General features: G+C 43.4%; 1 protein-coding gene and 1 non-coding gene across 2 annotated transcripts in view; both read right to left on the bottom strand.

Moving 5' to 3' along the window:
* The window catches only part of Acot12 (acyl-CoA thioesterase 12), a 42,355-nt gene extending 33,748 nt beyond the window's left edge, over positions 1 to 8,607 (bottom strand). The window contains exons 1-2 of the mRNA XM_028760188.1: positions 8,466 to 8,607; positions 1,463 to 1,532 (exon numbers count right to left, since the gene is read on the bottom strand). Coding sequence (XP_028616021.1) covers positions 1,463 to 1,532; positions 8,466 to 8,595 — 200 coding nt within the window. The 5' untranslated portion in view covers positions 8,596 to 8,607. The remainder of the gene's footprint in view (positions 1 to 1,462; positions 1,533 to 8,465) is intronic.
* An 11,337-nt stretch (positions 8,608 to 19,944) lies between these two features.
* LOC114614594 lies at positions 19,945 to 20,075 on the bottom strand. Its single transcript, XR_003710359.1, has one exon. It is a non-coding gene; the product is annotated as a small nucleolar RNA SNORA17 (small nucleolar RNA).
* Positions 20,076 to 20,326: the final 251 nt, after the last annotated feature.

Raw genomic sequence — 20,326 nt, 5'->3', positions numbered from 1 at the left:
AAAATAAGGTTTCCAATTTCTCTATGGGCTATATTTGTGATTTTATAAAATTCCCAGACTCTCTATGGGCTATATTTATGATTTAAAGTTTTATTTTGATATTAAGAGAGCTTCAATTCAAAAATTATAATTTTTAAGGCTAAAATCCTGATCTTATTAAAGCTACTAACTTCTTATAAACTATTAAGGATAATTAGGAGATGCAATTTAATGTTCAATCATTTTATAAATGATTAAATTTTTTTAATGTGCTCAAAACTATGCTTGTAATCATGCTAAGTACAAAAGTAATTCATTTTCAGGGACAAGTTTTATTTGGCTTTTTGAATGTTTCAAGGTTAAGCCTACAGCAACTAAAAACAAGCAAAGTTTGTATAGTTCATATATACTTAATAGATAATGGTCTTCAAATTTGTCAGAGATCTGATGAATATGGCATTCAGGGTGTTTAATGAAAGAAAAAAAAACCTTACCATGAAAGACCTCAACTCCTATTGGTGACCCCAAGATCTCCAAAGATAAGGCACAGCAACTCTACCTGGACTATGATAACTCTAACCACTGGGAAAAACTGCCCCAACGTCATGTACCTCTAGGACCTGGCCCAAACTGTGGACAACCGGGACACTGAGAGTTGATTGCCTCACTTCCTATAGACAAAGTAATGTCAGTTCCCCAAGTTCTAGCTCCTCAGGAGCTGTCAGGTCTTCTAGGCTACTCTTCCCCCAACAAACCATTGACACCACAGGAGCCTGGTGGGTAGCCCTCTAGGTAATGGGCACGTCTCTGTAGGCCATTTGGATTACACTTCCTGTCATGATTTATTCTTCTCAGGTCTCTGATGCTATTGTTGTCTAAGCAAGCTGTAGCATTGTTAGTTTAGCAGCAGCAGACAAGCATCTCCTTCCCCGAAAGGCTGCAGCAACCTAGTCTGTTCATTGCATATGTAAAGAACAGGCCTTGCTTTTTCAAGTGCTTCTAGGTCTCCTGCTGAGAAAGGCGGACAGGTCTACTTTGCTGATAAGCTTCACATTAAAGGATAAACAGTTTCAGATGTAAGTCTTTACTGTTCCTTTATTTAAAAGAACAAGCACTCTCACACACAAAAATGTTCCTTACAACGTAAGTTACCTACACACATGATACGTGTTTGCACCCCAGCAGCAGAGATAGTATCATCTATCAATCAAGCAGGAAAGGCCCTTAAGGAAGAGATGACAGGAAGCCTGCCAAGCCTCACACTACAATGTGTTAGACACTGAGAGTTACTTAAGAAAACTGAGACCAAATTGTACTTAGAACTGTGAGGTCTCGTGGAAACCAGGATATTTTTTTTTTAAAAAAATTGTTTCTCGTTTTCTGAGAAAACAAGGTCATTGACTCCAAATGAATAAGGTGCAATAAACATGAACTGCAAATGACTCAGTAAATCCACAGAAGGGAAGAGATCACCACCACTTACCTAGCCGTGTCCTCAAATAGAATGTCATCCATTGAGGCTGTGACACAGGAAATCCCAGCATGCTTTTCAGCTTGAAAACAAACAAACAAACCAAACAAACAAACAAAGCTAGGTCAAAGAATGCCATGTTAGATGCTCTGATAAAAAGGTTTAACAAAAAGAAAAAGGAAGACACTGAAGTAGATTGGCTTTGCTCACACACCCCCGTTCTCATCTGCCCACACGGACGGTCTGTATTTGAACAAGCAGGCCTTGGCTCTGCTGGTTTCTATCCTGTGATGGTTACTGTACTTCTCCCGAATCCTAATTTGGGTATCTCTAATTTGAGTTTTAAAACCAAGGCTCAGGAAATCTGGAAACTCTAAGTAACAATTTTGCAAATATTTGATGACTCTAAATATTTTTATATTATTATCAAGCATTATTCTTCTTTAATTTTATAACTAAACATCAAAGTTAAACCCACTGTCTCCGATGGCTAGTATATTTAAATCACAGATGACTGTGAATGTGGAGATCCCCTCTCACATCCATGGGGATGCCCCTGGGAATCCGAGGATGCATATGAGAGAAAGGGGGGCACACTCGTCATTTATTATTATCAAACTGACACCAATGTGTCTACATAAGGGCACTGTAGACAAGAGTGCTGCTAAGAGGCAAAGCAAGCTTGAAGAGACACTCGACATTTTCTGGGGTCTATATCTGCACTTAATTTGTCCAGAATTGTTTTGATTATTGGTTTTGCTTAACATAAAAATACCAGAATGTATGCTATTTGGAACTGATTTGGATGTGAACTTTTGCCAGCTTTGTTTTTGAGAGGCATTCAGTTAAAGTCTAACAGATTTTCATTGACTTTTTTTTTTCTTGACGAACTCGTTTTGTAGCTCTGGATCTACTCCTCCACCCACACCCTCTCCCATCTTAGCCTTTTGGCACTGGGTTTTCAGGTGTGTATCATCTAACTCGGTTCACTGCCTTTTAAAGAACTTTTAGCTTCATTCTTACACTTGAAGGTTTTCCAGTTGTTACACATTACAAAGAAGTGACAGAAATTTAGGCTGAGTTCTTGTTCACTGCAGAGAATGGATTGCAATGTAAGTATTAACTGATCATCTTTGGTAAAGAGAGGCAAGACATTAACCATTTTGGAATTCTATGTAGGAACAATGGGCACTAGGAGGCTTGTCAGTTATAAAACAAAAGACAAGGATTTAGAAGCATCAAACACTAGTCTGTTCAGGGTGGACTCATTTGGGGCAAATGTAAGGCATGCGCAGTTGACTTCCAGGCATTGAGTGGAAATCTTACCAGTCTGCTCAGAGGTCCTTACAGAACCATTCTAAGACTATATCCTTAGAGCCAACATTTTCCAGAGAAGTACTGAATGTATTGTCAAAAACATGCTGTAAAATATTGATTTTTTTTTAAAGTGCCTAATAAACACTCAGTTGGTGAAGGGACAGACTGTTGAATTAAGTTAAAATATTCTTATTAATAAACTATGATTGTATACACAAATGTGATTTGCTAATTTTAAGTGACTGAAGTAATTAAAATGTAGTAACCATTAAGATAAGAATGTAGAGCTCTGTTGTACTTTCCTGAAGAATACTATGCTTACAGAGCACAGTGACTAACTGCATGATGGACCAGGGAGAAGCAGCAACAGAACTTTACAAAGCAGTTCTCAGTGGCCGTGCACCAAACCATGCATGCCAGCCATTGGCCATGCCAGCCATTGGCCATGCACCAAGCCATGCATGACAGCCATTGGCCTTGCCAGCCATTGGCCATGCACCAAGCCATGCATGACAGCCATTGGCCATGCACCAAGCCATGCATGACAGCCATTGGCCTTGCCAGCCATTGGCCATGCACCAAGCCATGCATGCCAGCCATTGGCCGTGCACCAAGCCATGTATGTCAGCCATTGGTCATGCCAGCCATTGGCCATGCACCAAGCCATGCACACCAGCCATTGGCCATGCACCAAGCCTTGCACGCCAGTCTGAGAAGGTTAGTACTATCATTGGATCCATCTTTAAATAAGAAAAGATCCTAGAAAGTTTCAACTGATTGTTCTACTGGTTTTTGACTACATAAAATAGGAATTCTAGGGAAGAGTTGGGTAGACGAGGCTAAGAAAGCTCTCAGAGAGCACCTCATTGAACACGGCCCCAACAACCATACTTTCTACTGCACACTTGTAGAAACCAAGAAAAAGGAAAAGACAACAATAATAGAGGCCAACATTAGGTCCCTCACTCGTGGACATGATTACACACTGTCTTCTCTTTCACAAATGAGTCTGGAGGAGCACACCCCACGCTTGCCACACTGACTCCAGCTGAGTCAACCTGAACATGGCTGGAGTTTGACACTTCCAAATCCTTGTCTTTTTATTGGATTATTTTATAACTGACAAGCCTCTTCTGTGCCAATTCCTAACACATAGAGTCCCAATGGCTCCTGTGTGCCCATTGCATCCTTTGATTCCCTAGGACATTCCTTTCTGATGTGGGAGGTGGTCTCCACCGATAGGAATTCAAAAGGACCAGATTGTCCCGGTTCCTAACATTTTGGTTGTTCTTCATACTTTCAGTGACGGTGGGAATACTTAGTGATAATACTGATTTCCTAGGGAGATGGGAGCATATTAGCTGAGTGATTAAAATGCATGCATTTATATTATGGTTATTGATAAGATAGCATTAGTATCCATTCTTTCTTATCCTCAACTAATACTTACTGTACACCTGTGCTATGCCAGCATCTCTCCAGGGTGCTGGAAATGCATCCATGACCCCAATTTCCATGAGGTGTAAAGGGAAAGCCAGAGATTGATTACACAGATGTACAATGACAAAATGAGTTATATGTTCTGAAGAAAACATGGAACCCGTGACTCATGGAACAAGTGAAGCCCTGTCATTTTTGAAATGGGCATGGCTCTTTCACTTTCTTTTGTCTTTGCTTGGAAATCTGAAGTCTACCCTATACATGCAAAATTCAAGGTGTGCCAGCTATTTGCTCAAGGATTACAAGCAGAGCTGTTTACCTCCATCTGTCTCTCTTTATATTTCAGTGGATGTGATTTCCTCAAACATTGTCCTTTGGACGTTCAATTTGGCCAACCTGAAGATTTCTAACACACACACACACACACACACACACACACACACACACACACACCCCACCTCATAAAAGCTAAACAAAGAAGAAAAGAAGAAAATTTGGGCCACCACTGTTCTCCTCTTCTGAGTGTGACGTCCATGTGTTCCAAACACTTTCATTCACTTCTTGGTTGCCTGAGTTGACCTTTATTTGCTGTTTTCTCCAGAGTTAATAGTTGTTATTGATGTGGGAAAGATTTCTGATAGGAAGTGGCCAGGTTAGAGGAAAAACCCTTTCAGCCTTCAGTAAAGAAACAAAGGGGATGTGGGGGTGATCAGGCTGTGACATCTGTCACCCATTGATCTCCAGGGTTGATTTGGCTGATTTAGCTGGCTGGGTGGGTGTCCCCTTCCTGCCTCACAGATCCATGTGCATCCCTCCCAAAGCTGCACACTGGGTCAAACAGGATGATCTTCCCCTGAATAGAGGAGAATTTGTCTTCGGACAAGGGTACATGAGTGACTGTGCTCCCTTGCTGAAACCTCCAAACGAGCAACTCCAGTTTTAAAGAAAGAAAGAGTGAAGACAAAAAAGTATCTGACATGATGAGGTCAGCAATTTCCTGCTGTGCTTTAGATGCACTATGGAGGTGAGAGCAGAGCACAGGGAGAAGAGCTTGAGCATCACTTTGAAACCCACAAGGCAGGATGGAGGGGCCGGAGACTAGGCAGTGGTGTGGAGGTTCAGCTCAGGGGCTGGGCTGAAGAGATTCCTCTAACGTGGTGTTAGTAAATCCAAACCTGAGAGGTTATGTTCTGAATGTGTGGAACAGGAAGACACACGGATAGCACGTCAAAGCTGAGTCCTAGAAAAGGGCACAGTTGTATGAGTGAGGTAGCACTTGTTAAAAGTGAACATTCAGAAAGATTCACTAATACTATGGAGAAGGAAGTGTGGTCTTGAGAGAGTTCAAACAAGAAGTAGACATGGGGGTGGATCATGTGCAGTGATGGTTTCAAACTTCCAGTCTGAGAAAACTAAAAGAATACTGGGTCAGACAGCTGTGGGGCCTAACGCTAATGTGATCCGAGCTGTTCCATTTTTTTTAACTATTGAGAAAGATGTTTTGGAATCTAGCCATGCCTGGGGGACATGGCCACGGCCATTATTTATCTTAGGAAATGAAGTATACAGAGCACTGGTCAACAGAACTCTGGTTGAAACAATGCTAGACAAACCTTTTTTTGCTACTCTTAAGAGTCAACCAATCTTACTTGAATAAAGTCTCCTGATTATGCGGTGGCACTTATTTCCATAGAGTGTGCAACATGGTCATTATCTGTACTTCACAAGGGAAGCTTATGATAAGGAGTCTTTAGTACTTGTAATAGTAACATTACCAGTTATGCAGTTACCAGTGGCATACTAAAGCATAGTACAATTGATTGTCTACAGTCTTCCTATGATCTTAGTTCCCAAAAAGGTCAAATTAGAATCTCTTATGCCAATTGTATTCAGTGCCTCAGAAATAGTTGCCACTCTCATCAGCAATGTCAATACTTCCTGTACTCCTTTTATTTACATGTGGGAGCACGTCATATTTCTGACTCCTTGTAACACTGTCATAACCCAATTCAGATCTTGTTAGAACTGTTAAGATCCAAAGCAGACAAACCAGCAAATAAAACAAAAGGACTGTCACTGAAAATGCAGCCAAATTTTACAGGTGACTTACAGGAGGGGAGTGAGCACTGTGTTAATCCACTAAGAAAAGCAGGGGTCCATAATGTTTTGAACTTTACTTGTGCTGAGTGCAGTATATGGAATGTGACGAGAACACATGACATGGAAAGTTCCTCTCAGCTCTAAGCTTTTCATCTGAATACAATTCTGCACAGAGCTAGAACCAGGCAGTGGAAATGGAGGTTCAGCACAAGGATCAGGACTTCAGAGACAAGGGAACCTGGGGAAATGGAGGAAGGACATTGAATCTGAGGAGCGAGACATGAGAATGGACAAGGAAATGAGGACAGGTGCAAAGGTTCTTAGGGAGAAAAGCATGGCACACACTAGAAAAATAGCGGAAGGCTGCTATTGCTGCTATCAGATGCTCTGGAGGGGAGGCTGTTACCATGGAGATTATTTGTACGGGAAACACAATGCTGTACTTATTCTTAGTGTCAATGGCCTCTGGTGGAACATCCTATAGCCAATCAGTCTGATGTCCTAAGCTAGGTTCAGAATCAACTCATGTCTGCCTACCTGGCCCCTCAGAGAATGAGTTTTCCACCACAAGAAGCATCTGTGAAGAACGGGGAGACTTTGGGTTTTCTTTCAAGGATGATGGGAAGATATGGAGAGGTCCAGAGTGGAAATCACTGATATGATTCAGATATTTAAAGTTCACTGTGTATAGATAACAGATCCCAGGCAAGCAAGATAGCACTAGGACCCAAAAGACTTTCTTCAGAAGGGGGCCTGGCAAGGCTTCTTGTATCTAAGACTGTCACTGGTCTAAAGATGAGAGAAGTCAGAGTGGACATAGGACATTCACACACCATTGGCTCAACCCAGGCTTTTAGTTAGCCATTTACATTATAACATGCTGATTTCAAAAGCAGGGCTTTCTTTCATCCTTAAGCATAAATCAGTCAAAATCAGATTATAAATCAGCCATGCTGAGCGGTTGCCTTTTCTGCCACAGTGAAGCGCTATGGACTGGGTGGCTTGGAGGATAGGCATTTAGTTTCTCAGAGTTCTGAAGACTGTCAGGCCCACCGCCTGCGGCGTCAGACCGGTGAAAGCTCTCTTCCTGATTTGCTGACCGGCTCTTGGTGCTTCTAAGATCTAAGACTTAGCCCCCTGGGATAAGGACGTGGTCCTCTCATCTCTAACTCTGGTTACTCGCTTATGCAATATGGCCGCACCAGAGAACTGTCACTTCCAAAATACAAACTTCAGAGATGGCATGGGGACATCTTTCAGTCCATATTAGATGATTTTTTGCCCCCAACCCCACCGGTCTCAGGCGAGCCAGCAAGCCCTTCACAACTGGAGTTCACTAGGCCTTCTCCTTGCTGTTCTTACTCCCATCCTCTCTCAAGAATATCATCAAGTTTCCCCTGACTGCCCAACAGTTGATGGCAGTAAACTGAACACACAAGGGAATCTGGCAAAGGAGCAGTCTTTCACCAAGGAAGCTTTTAAATTATGAAAAGCACGAACTGTGACCAGTCGTGTAAAAACATTTCTGTTGTTGTAGTAAATAATGTAGTTGTTTAAGAAAATATGTTAACGTGTGCACGTATGCATGTGCGAGTGTGTGTGTGTGCACGCGCACGCCTGTGTGTGTGTGTGTGTGCATGCGCGCACGTGCGCCTGCGTGTGTGCTCACGCACTCCTGCTAGACTGCGAGGTGAATCTGGGTTTCATTCTTGCAGTGTGAACACATTTTCCAGCCTCAGATCTACTTAGTCAATGAACTCTGATCTTTAGAATTTTGAATATGGTTAAGTACAGATATATGCAGTCTACATAACAAAGTCTTTGTGTGTGTGTGTGTGTGTGTGTGTGTAGGGGGGGTGTCTTCACTATTTTGTGAGTTGAAAGGAGTCCTGCCAGATCGGAGGACCACTGGTCTAGGTCGCTGTCAGCTTCTGTCTTAGTCGTCACTCCGGTTTGCACCTGCTCTCAGCTCTGGGAACACTGCCCTTCCCTTTGCTTCCTTCCTTTTCCCACGCTCTCTCTGGCTTCCACCCCAGCCTAGCGCATCTCCAGTTCCAGACACTCCAGTTCTTCAGGATCCCCGGGCACTTTCACCTCCTTGGCCACCAGCAGCAGCCCTCCCTGCCCGACGGTGCCCTCGCGTGGGCCGCGCACCTACCCGCCAGGCAGGCGGTGGTGTCCATCCACTTGAGCAGCTGCCCGGCGCTCAGCTCGCCGCGGGAGTCGGCGTGCGCCGGCTGGATGGCCTGGCTCATGAGCACCTCGCCGGGAGCCACCGTCGGGTCCATGGTCCCGGCCGAGAGAGCGCCAGACGCCAGCGGCAGGCCATCCCGATCCCCCGGGGCCCGCCTCCGCTCCAAAGGGCGCTGCCCGCGCCTGCCGCCAGGTGCTTAGGAGGTGAGAGGTCAGGGTCCTACTGAGTCACCCCGGGACTGTCGAGAGGAGGGCGAGAGAGGACAACCAGCTTCTGCCAGAGCAAAACAGGAGCGCTGCCCCAGTTCCGAATGCACCGTGAGGAGACAGGTGTTTCTAGAAGGCAGGACGATGGTCATCTTTTGCAAACCTTGGCAGAGGAGGGAGCCTTAGAAGGGACTGGATGTGCACCCGAGAGGGCTTTGCTGTGGAAACGTTTTAGAGAGCTTGGCTTCTGAGTTTTGTTGCTTGGTCGGTTTAGTAGTTGACCTTTTTTCCCCCTGCCAGGCATTGCAACACCTACTGCTCCGGTCTTTGTTCAAACTCTCCCTTCAGATTCTTAGGACATTATAGCCGCTCCAAAGATCATTTGTTAAGAAACTGGTTCCACTGGCAAACAAACTGAAAAACAAACGTCCTGGGGAGCTGGAGTGTGCAGGTGCACCAGAGACACCCAACTCGAGAAGGCAATGTTCTGAGTTCTCTAGTGTCTCCCAATGCTTGTGGGAGACAAATCCAGGACATTGTATATGAATTTGACACACTCAGGACCGGAAAGTGCTGTACTTTGTAGAGCGTCAGCCACTGGCTTTATGAAGCAGTTGTTGTTGGGGAAACAGGGGCATCAAACCCCTCCAGTGGCTCCCGGATCCATGGATGGAGTAACGGAGGTCCAGAGGGGTGAGCTGGCTTAGTCTGGTACTGGCTACAACATCAGGACCAGGAAGCCAGGGCCTCCTGCCTGTCCTGGAACCTCACTGACTCCTGGGAACAGTGCCGCACTTCCAGCATTAGGCCTGTGGCTACCGAGTCTAGCCTGGGAACATCAAGAAGGAGAGCCTGGGTCTTTAAAGATTTTTTTTTAATTATTATTTTAAAGTATCTATTTGTCTGTATGTGGGTATATGTACCTGAGGCTGGAGGCATGGGACTACCCTCGAGCTGAAATTGTAGGCAGTCGTGGGCTATATGCTGTCAGAGCTGAGAGCCAAACCTCTGGAAGAGCAATGCCAGCTGTTGACCAGTGATTCATCTCTCCAGTCCCAATCCTGTATTTTGCCTTCCCTGTAAATACATACCGATTTAATAATGAAGAGAAAGAGAAGTACTGAGTTGGTAGCTTTTAGGATCCTTTGTTTCAGGGTATATAAGCATAAACAAACAGACAAGTATTAAGTTCGATCTTATAAGAAGCATAAAAATGATTTTTAAAAAGAAGGTCTTACGAAGCTGGGGCTGGATTTGTACCTGCCTTACCTCCCCAGTATGAGGTTACAGGCACATGCTCTGTTTGAAGAGCTGGGAGAGTGAGTCCATGGTCGCCCATGTGTTAGACAAGCACCCATACCAAATGAATCACATTCTCAGGCTCCAAAAGTGATGGGAAAGCCAATTAAAGCTGTTGTAAGCAAGACGTTCTCTTTTCAGATTGGGTCCATATCATGCATGGTAGCACCAATTGGAAAATGCCTGTAATGTTCTTATACCTTTTTATATATCTTCTGTAACGCAATCCTCACCATTTCGGAATCAGTGGATTAGGTAATTGTTCACCGTGCATTCACTCTATCTACTGATAACTCTGTGGCAGGTTTTCATCGATGTTGGACTAAGGTCATGTGACTTGCTTTGGGATAAAAAGTGGGGAGGTAGAAATGTACCGGGTTTCACCCATAGTGACATCTTGTACTCATTGGGATTTTTGCCATAAGGGGACTGTACATCCAACTTATGATATATCAGCATCTGACTGGATTCATATACTCTGTCACATTACTGGTGGTCTCTGCCACCCTTGAGCCGTGCTACCCAGCAGGCATGCAGACTTATGAATGAATGTGACATTAGTGCTTGTAGTTGTGTGCCAGTTTGATGTGTGGGCACACAGCAATAACAGTGAGTTTGATCTGTAAACTCTTGGGGAAATTTTCTAAAGTATTAGAAGCAAACCATCTGTGGGCCAAGGTGTGTTAGTTGGACTAAAATGGCGATAGTGAATTACGTGGCCTCCATGTGTGGGTTCTTATCAACGTTAGACATTTCACAAATGCTTAAGCTTAGGTATTAGACAACACTTTCCAAAAATCACGATTTGAAATAAGATAGCATGTGTCTGTATATGACTGTCTAGGTCATACACCTATGAGGTATATGAGGTGTTTCACCAAAAAAACCAGACAGAGTATACTAACTCACTATCTTGTTTCTTTATCTTTATCACCTCTTGTTTGGATGACTCAAATACAGTTTCATCTCCTTTGTTGTAGGCACACTAAGGTAAAACATCATCTGCATAGGTGAATATTTTTCTATCTCAAATACACTGGCACAAAACTTTTATTATTTGAAGAAACCCCACTTTTGTCCATTTGTGTCCAGAGATATCTTTTGGGGGTAAACAGTATATGGAGAGCCAGACCATTTGTTAAAGATCATGCACAGAACAAGAAAACTCTCCAAGTAGAGAGCTGTAAATTACATAATCTCAAGACTGAGAAACTCTTCAGAGCGTCAAAGTGGGAATCGTCAAAGCCCATCCCTCTGAAGATGTGTTTTCCACAGTTCCTACTGTAAAGACTGGAATTTAAGAAGAGATAGAAAAGGACTCTCCCAGAAGCCGGTCCCCAGTCAGGAATTGGAGAGCACAAAGTTTACTGTAGTGGACAATGAAGGAGCCTTGGGGAGGAGTAGTGAAGTGAGGTGTCCAGATCATCAGTGTAGTGCATTAAAAACTTAGAACCTCACCCTGCCTCAGACATCCTCAGCCGGAACCGGAACTTTATTAACATTCCCAGGAGATTCACAGGCACATGCAAGCTTGCTAACAGATGTGCCAGCTACTTCTCTGTACTGTGATAAAACCTCATGACCAAAAGCAACTTATGGAAATAAGAGTATTTGGGCTTACCGTTCCAGAGGATAAGGGTCCTTGATGGTGGGGCATGGGCAGCAGGCACAGTCTCGGGAGCAGATAGCTGAGAGATCACATCCTCCTGCTGGGAGGGAAGCAAAGCTATGAGCTCTTAGAGCCCGCCTCCAGTGACACATTTTTTTCCAGCAAGGCTCCAAAGAGCTGGGGACCACATGTCCATATTCCTGAGCCTATTGAAGATTTTCTCATGTAAACCACTACATTAGCCCAGCTGTCCCTCCCAGATGCACACAAGGTACACTCATCTGCCTGTGTGGTTTCTCGAAAAAGACCTGTTCTAGAAGCTTCATCTCAGCAGGACAAGAGGATACCCATACCTGGCACTGGGTCCTGCAACAGTGAGTGCCAAGGCCACGTGGACAGGAAGAGAGCAGAAGCAGCTGAGACATGCACTGCGCTGTAACAAGAAAGGCAGCCAAGAGCCCTTCCACCACAAGAGACAAATCCTAAGCCAGGGGTTGGGTTGGTTCATGCATTTTATACCAAGATTAGCTAATTAACAATGGACTCTCCTCGTTTGGTGAGGTTAGGAAAGGTGCCAGAGCAACGCTCTCATTAAAATACTCATTTGTAAAGTTAGAGCTTTAGGTTTCAATACAAACACTCTAGACAAATGTGAAGAACGGACTTCCATGTCTGGGCTGCCCGTGTCTAGGCTGGAGGCTCTCCTGCTCTTCTTGGGCTGTGGTTGCCACTCGAGGGGTCACTGTGGCTCATGCAGACCCTTTACTGACCTGTCCAGTACCTACATTTTAAGAAAACCTTTCTCCTGTTTGTCTCTGCACGTTCAGAGTCATCAACTTTGTGTGGAACTCAGGACTTGATTTTGTTAGAACATTGGCTGTGGGCACAGAATTCTGGCTTCTTCCTTCCCCAGATTAGGGGTGGCCCAATATCATCGAAGGACCCAGGCAACCGTGCTGGGAAGTCTCCTGGCCATCACCACTTCCATTGCCTAGCATTGTATTAGAGAGCACCGATTGCTTTAACCTTGAATTCTAATGGGTCATGACACAATTTTTCAGATATTGCTGATTTCTGTCTCATTGTGTTTTCTTAAAGAAGTTTGCATCTATACTGTTGACAGATGTTGGTCTGTTATCCTTTCTCTTTAGTTTTCCTTTTCTTCATCAGCCTCCTTTTCTTTTTCCTTGGTGTCTTATTTCTCCTCCCCTCCTCCTCTCACTCCTCTCCCCCCTCCTCCTCTTACTCCCCTTCTTCCTCCTATTCTTCCTCCCCTCCCCCTTCTTCTCCTCCCCTACCTTGTTTTTGTTATTGGTTCTATTTTGTTTTCTGAGGTAGAGTCCATGTATCCCTGGATGGTCTGATAATCTCTATATCCTAGAAGCTGGAATCAAACTTGGAGCAATCCTCCTGCCTCAGTTGCCCAAGTGTTGTGTTTATAGAAATATGTCACCTCAACCATTTGTTTTTCTATTCTTTTTTTTTTTAATGCCCTTTTCTGGTTTGGTTTTGGGTCTGGGAAGTTTTCTCTGGATTCTGTAATGGAAACACTGTATAACTGTTGTACTTTAAAAAGCCTAGAAATCTCCAGGGAAGTTTAGGAACCACAGGGGTTTCTTTAGAGGAATTTTTAAATTATGGATTTATTTTTTAAATTGTTATTAAGCTACTCAAGTAACCTACCTGTTGTGGTCATTTCTGGTTTTAGAACATTGTTGCTATTCATCTCCAAAGGTGATTTGCCACAGGCTGAGCTAGTGTTTTTCTCTTGTTGGGCATCACTCTGCCAGCTCCGCTAAGCTAAGTCTCATATGACAGCTGTCCCTCCTGACTCTTTAGTTTTCACTGCAGGACTCCATCTCCTTCCTGTGCTTCCTTGTCTTCCAAACTGGTTCTGTCCTTTGTAGACTCAGTGGGTCAGGAGTTCTAGGGGGTGGAAACAACCGTTTGGAGTCTATGAACCTTCCATGTGACTCTGCTGGGTACTGAAGCTTAGTACCTCTGTTGTAAGAAGTGTTTCATCAAAGGAATAAGGTTTACCTGGCGGCCTTTACCAAAGTGGTTTTTGTTTTGTTTTGTTTAACAAAGACCATTTATGATTTGTGGAAGCCTTGGCTTGTGTCAGAGTCAGATCTTCCTACCTCCTGTGCTACTTTGAACACATCACTCAGTTGACTTGTGCCACATTAGACTTTTGTTTTTGTAAAATAGATTGTAGAGAGAATATCTTGTGTGTTGTATGGCTGCGTCACCTACCAATTAAAAAAACCTGCGGCCTATAGGAAAAGGTAGAATAGAAGTGTGTGTGTGGGGGGGGCATCTGGGAGGCAGAAAGAATTCTGGGATAGAGCTAGGCATGTCTGGGATAGAGCTAGGCGTGGGAGATTTGCTCAGGTTTCCTCTAGTTTGCTCAGGAAGATGTAATAAGATAGACATACCTCAGCACAGGTAACCAGCCACAGAGGCAGAATATAGATTAGAAGAAATGGTGAATTTAGGTTGTTATCTAGTCAGACAACAGCCTAGCTATATATGGCCAAGGTATTTGTTAATATATTTTGAATTCAAGTCTTACTTCTGGGAGCATGGGAAGGGAGGAAGAACCAGGATAACTTCTACAATGGGTATTTTTCTAGTTCATAAAATGTAATCAGACCATAGAAATTATTATTATAAAGTATATAATCATGACCAGTGTGATTTATTGTTTATTTATTGGGTGGTCTTTAATCCTCAAAACCATCCCACAAGTAATATCTCTTTAGATAGCCGAGTCTAGATAAGTAACCCGAAACACGTCACACGCCCCTATAAAATATACGAACTATTTTTATATTCCCATTTTACGGTTTTAAAAAAAACTGTGCTAACTTGCCCAACAGCACATGACTAGGGATTAGTAGTGAAAGGCCTGGCTCTCGCCTCAGCTGGGCTGTGATATCCATAAACAGGTCTATGGACAAGGATTAGGAGGTGCAAGGGATGGAAAGGGTGTCTTGTTCTGCCTTACTCACCAAACCCGCTGCTCTCCTATTCCCCACTGTGTTCGGCCATCAGCACTCACTTCAGTGCACACCTGTTGAATGCTTACTTTGTCTAGGGCATTTGGGCAAGTGCTGTTGCTGTGACTCTTGCCTTACCGGAGTTCGAATTGGAAGATAGCACTTGTGCATATGCTGCAAATGGGAGTTACTCTAGTCAAGGGAAGATGGAGTAGTTCACATGCTTGGAAAACTGACTGATAGACTTGTGTAACCACCCAGGTTACACACTACTTTTGACTAACTACCGAACTTAATATCAGTCTCCTTCAACAGCGTGCGTGTGTGTGTGTGTGTGTGTGTGTGTGTGTTTAGTCACAACTTACAGAAAATTTGGAAGTACTATTCAAAGAGCTTATTTTCTCTCATTTAAAAGCATTTAAAAGCATGCTGTCCAATGTAATGACTCATTATACCAAAAATATTAGTTTGAAATTGAGGAAGTTAGCATTCGTTCTCTACTGCCAGCTAATCCTCCAAGCCCATTGATGACTCAGCAAATGTTTCAGTAAGGCCCACCTGTTACAATTCAGCTGTCATGTCTCTTTAGTCACCCTCAGTCAAGAACAATTATGCTTTTTCTTTGCATTTTATAATTTTGAAACTATTAAGGTTCATGAATCAGTTATTTTTGTGAAATAGCTCCCAATTTGGGCACCTCATGTCTCCTGTAACTCCACTGAGGTTCTATATCTTTGGCAAGGACACTGTCTTAGCTAGGTTTCTACTGCTGTGATAAATACCATGACCAAGAGCAGTTTGTGGAGGAGAAGGCTTATTTCATCTGACAGGTTACAGCCCACCACACTGGGAAGTCTGGGCAGGGACCCAAGGCAAGAATCTGGAAGCAGGAACTGATATAGAAGCTATGGAGGGTGCTACTTGCTAACTTGATCTCCATGGCTTGATCAGCCTGCTTTCTTATAAAACCTAGGACCACCTACCCAGGGGTGTAACTACCCAGAATAGATTGGGCCATCCCATATCAATCACTAATCAAAGAAATGTCCAACAAGAATGCCTTCCTTCAGGTCAATCTGGTAGGGGTATTTTCTCAATTGAGGTGGTTCCCTCTTCCCAAATGACTCCAGGTTGTATCAAATTGACAAAATCTAATCAGGACAATTGATCCTTAGTCAACTTGACACACCAATACATTACTATTGAGCCATTAACTTTCTTTTCTTGTTCAAACTTAAGATCTTATAATATCTATCAAAATATAAGCCACATTATAACTTATGCAACCGTCATAGTCCTTAAAAATTCAAACACTTTTAAAAGTCCAGTCTCTTTAAAACATCCAAGTCTCTTAAAACTCCAGTCTCTTGAAAACTTCAAAGTCTTTTAGGCATGGGCTGTAATAAAATCAAATTTAAGTTAAATACTTTCTTACTCCAAGAGAGAACCAGGGCACAGTCACGATTGAATCAAAGAAAACCAAAGTCAGCAGTATGAAAAACTCAGTGTTGAACATCTGGGCTTTACTCACGATACTCTGGGCTTCAAGGACCTGTCTTGTGGGATCTGGCAGTCTCCACCACACTCTTGCTGCAGTCCTTGGTAGTCACTCTATAGCATTCTCCAAACTGCCAGTGTCCCTGCTGCACCTGAGCTGCCCTTTTCTAGGTCTCTCCTAAGTAGCCTTTCCCTGGTCTCTCGTCAGAGACTCTGACCCAGCACATGGTGCCAACCTTAACATTGCTCCATAACCCGGTCTATCCTATACTAAGGAGTCTACTGCAACTGAGGCTGGACCTTCACTAGTGGCCTCTCCTGGCCTCTCCTGGTGCCAAGCCTCAGCTCCCCTCTAAGACCTCTTCATGCCTTTGAAACCAAAATCACCTGGAATGCTCTACATAATACCACATTTGGCTAGCACAGGGTATGGTCTTGGTCCACTCTGGACCACAGCTTCTATGTGGTGACTCTAAAAAAACACTTCCCAGACGATTTTTGCCTCAATGATGTTGGTTTCTTCTTTAAAACTCCTAATTTCTCAGCTAAAGTTGAGAAATATCCATCGGCTCAGCAGAGCAAAGATGTCACTTTATTGGTTCTGGTCTCTTGTCACAGGTTTCAATAGCACATCATACAAATAGTCCTGGTAGAGTATATACTTCCCTTTGAATCATTGTAAGACAGGCCTCCATCATCTGACTGCTCTCAACATTCTCATCCCCTGACCCCCACAGCACAGCACACTGAGCTCTGAGCACTGAATGGTTTTTGTAACCTCAAACTAAAATGCCACCACAATCTTTTCCAAAGTACCTGGCGTGGTCTGTTACAGCAATGTCCCTGCTATTTGTAGACTAGACACCAACTCCTGTCTCAGAGTTTCTATTGCTGTAACAAGACACGATTGCCAAAAGCATCTTGGGAAGGAAAGAGTTTTTTTGTTTTGTTTAGTTTTGTTTTGTTTTTCTCTCACATTTCCACCCAGATAAGGAGAAACCTAAATCAAGACCTGGAGGGGGAAAAAAAATCACCAGTATGAGTGGGAATTAAGCAGGAAACAGATTTTGAAAACAAACAAACAAACAAACAAACAAACAAGTAAATGTTAGAAGTGAAAAAAAACAATGGATCAAATAAAATCACAATGGAAAGCACTGACAGCTTTGAGAAAGCAAGAGAAAAAAATCAGAAATTGAAGACAAGGTCAAGGAAATACTGTATTCAAATATCCTTAAAGAAATACAAAGAAATGGGCACAACAACACCTTCCAAAATCTCTATGATGTACTCAAGAGGCCAAATCTAAGAACCTGTGAGAATCAAAAAGAGTTGAGATCAAACTAAAGGCATAGAAAATAAATTCAGTGGGATTACAGAAGGGAAAACAAAACAAGATTCATGGAAAGAAATGGACATTAAAACATAAGAGTAGCTTTGAACTCCCCAAATTCATAACAAGAAAAGACTTCTTCATGATGCATTATTGTTAAGATGCCCAGGACTACAGTTCACACTGACAAACACTTTGTAATAACAGAACTCTCAACAGAAGCCCCCAAAGCATGGCACACTATATTTCAAGGTGTGGAAATAAGTTACTGTCAACAGAGATCATCACAGCCAGCAAAGCTATGTTTTAAAAGCAACAGAGAAACGGAGACATTTTAAAACACATGACCACCAAGCCAGGTCTGCAGAAGATGAAAATTCACAGAGAAAGAACAATGATTTCAATCACGAGAACACAGGAAGTGGGAGAGAGGAAAAAGCAAACTTCAGAAAATTGATCATGTTCCCCAACAAAAGCCCTAAGGGGAATGAGGGAGAAAGAAAAAAGAACAGAGAATAATCCAACCAACCAGAGAACAACCAACAAATCCACAACGTCCTTAAACCTCTCAACAGGAGACTTTCTTACCCTAAACGCAAATAGGCTTAACTTTCTAATTAAAAGCTGCTTCCTTTAAAAAAAAAATGACATCCATTTTTTATTCAAAATAATGCACATCACTGGCAAAGACATACAGAAAATTTAAGAGTTAAAGGACAGACATTAGCATATCATGAAAACAAAAGCCAAAACAAACTAGCAGAGTTTTTCTGATACCTGAAGTAGTTGGCTTCAAATGAAAGTAATCAGAAGAAACAAAAAACAGAATAATTCGTCAGGAAGATATAAGTATTGTAAGAATCAAAGCACCCAATGCTGAGGCTCTTAGAGTCATAAGATAAACACCAATGGGCACAAAGGCTCCTGAAGCAATAACACAAAATAGCTTCACCTTCCTGTTCTCATCACAGGTAGGCCATCCAGACCATGTCACATTTCAGAAATAGTCCGCATCATAGATAAAATTTCCTGAGGTACTTACAGAATATTTCATTCAATATTCTTTCCAGCAGCCAGTGGAACTGTCTCTAAAACAGATCACAGTATAGGCCATAAAGCAAGTCTTAAGTGTAAAAGAATCAAAGTGATGGATTTGGTTAGATCATAGTAGGACACAACTAACTAAAAGCTGATAGTGAAAGAAACTGTCTAAATAGTTAGAGATTCAACAATATATTCTTTTCTATTCTTATTTATTTTTCTCAAATTTTATTGGTTCTTTCTGAACTTCACATCATGAAGCCCAATCCCACTCATCCCCCTACTCTCATACCCACTCTCCACTCTCCCAACTCCCTGCTAGCAGGGGAAAAAACATCTTGTCATGGAAGCTATAGTGTGTCACAGTGTGTCCCACAGTACACCCTTTTGTCCACACCTCTTTACTTGTAGATGTTCATTGCAATGAGTAATTGGTCTGGTTTGAAGGCCTCTGGCTTCTGCTACACTATCCATACTGACACCTCACTGGGACTCCTCTCAGATATCCTGTTATTGCCCTGTGTCATGGAGAACCTGTAGTTTTGGATCTGACAAAAGATCTGACCCCTTCATGTACTCCAACAGTTTGTTGATGGGGTTGATGGCTGTGGGCCAATTCAAATCCCCTGGGCCTGAGAGGTATCTGAGCTGGTCAGTCTGCCAGCTCTACTGTACCTACACCACCAGGGAAAGCTCTTCTGCCCTTCCCCGGCGGCTGGCCCATCCAATGTCACAGCCAGCAAGGGGCACAGCTGGCTCCACTTTCATGTCTTGGGTCTGGCTCATCCATGTCCACACCATCAGGGGCAGCACTACTGTGTTGTCCAGGTGAGGTACAGAGCCCACTCTACCAAGTGCTGCAGCAGGCAAAGGGCTAAGCTAACTCTTGTGCTCTCAGGCCTTCAGGGGCAGCTCACCCACAACCCCACCTCCAGGGTCAGCTCTACTGTGCTGCTCAGGCAAGCTGCAGGGGCTGTTTTCCAGAGCACTGTGGCTGGTGAGGGACAGGGTCACCTCTCCTGTTCTCATGGCCTCAAGACCAGGTCTCCCACATGCTGCAGGTGGCGAAGAGCGAGGGAGGAGGTGACTATCTTTCCCCCATCCATGCCACTGCACAGGAGATGAGTGGCAGGGACAGTTCTTCTATTCCCATACCCTCAGGGCTGGCTCGCACACAACTCCTCCAGTGTGCAGGGCCAGCTCTTTCGAGTACTGCAGCTGGCTGGGGCAGGGTAAACTCTCCTGCTCTCAAGCCTCCAGGACCAGCTCCCCACCTACTCCCATGCCCAGATGAGGGGTGAGTCTGCCCAGTCCTCAGACACCAATATTTTTCTGGGCAGCAGCCCAGACCAGTGATGTCTGCCTGGCCTTGATGGTAATAGACCCCCGCCTGCCAGGCCTATCTGGACCCCCTGGCACCAGACTGGTGGTCATCTCAGGCTCCCTTTTTTAAGGGAATGTTAGGCTACTAATCACTCAGCCATTCACAGGTCAGAACACTGAGCTTAGACATAGCATCTCTCCTCTCTGCCACCTACTGTCACACATATAAAACAGCAGCTGCACCTGTAATGCCTATAGGGCAGGGAACTGTATATATACTCTTTATGACTGAAGAAATCAAAGAGATAATTAAAAAGTTGCCAGAGTCAAATGAAAGTGAAAGTGTAGTTTATTGGAACCTTTGGAATATGGCAGAGGCAGTGCTGAGAAGAAAGTTTATATCTAATTAATATATTCATAAAAAACATAAAAAACCAAAACAGATTTTGAAAAAGAAGAATACGTCAAATCTAAAAGCAGCAGATGGTAAGAAATAATAAAGACTGGGAACAAAA

The sequence above is a fragment of the Grammomys surdaster genome, unplaced genomic scaffold (assembly GCF_004785775.1).
Source record: "Grammomys surdaster isolate TR1022 unplaced genomic scaffold, NIH_TR_1.0 126391, whole genome shotgun sequence".
Classification (NCBI taxonomy): domain Eukaryota; kingdom Metazoa; phylum Chordata; class Mammalia; order Rodentia; family Muridae; genus Grammomys; species Grammomys surdaster.
This window is presented reverse-complemented; position numbering and strand designations above follow the sequence as displayed.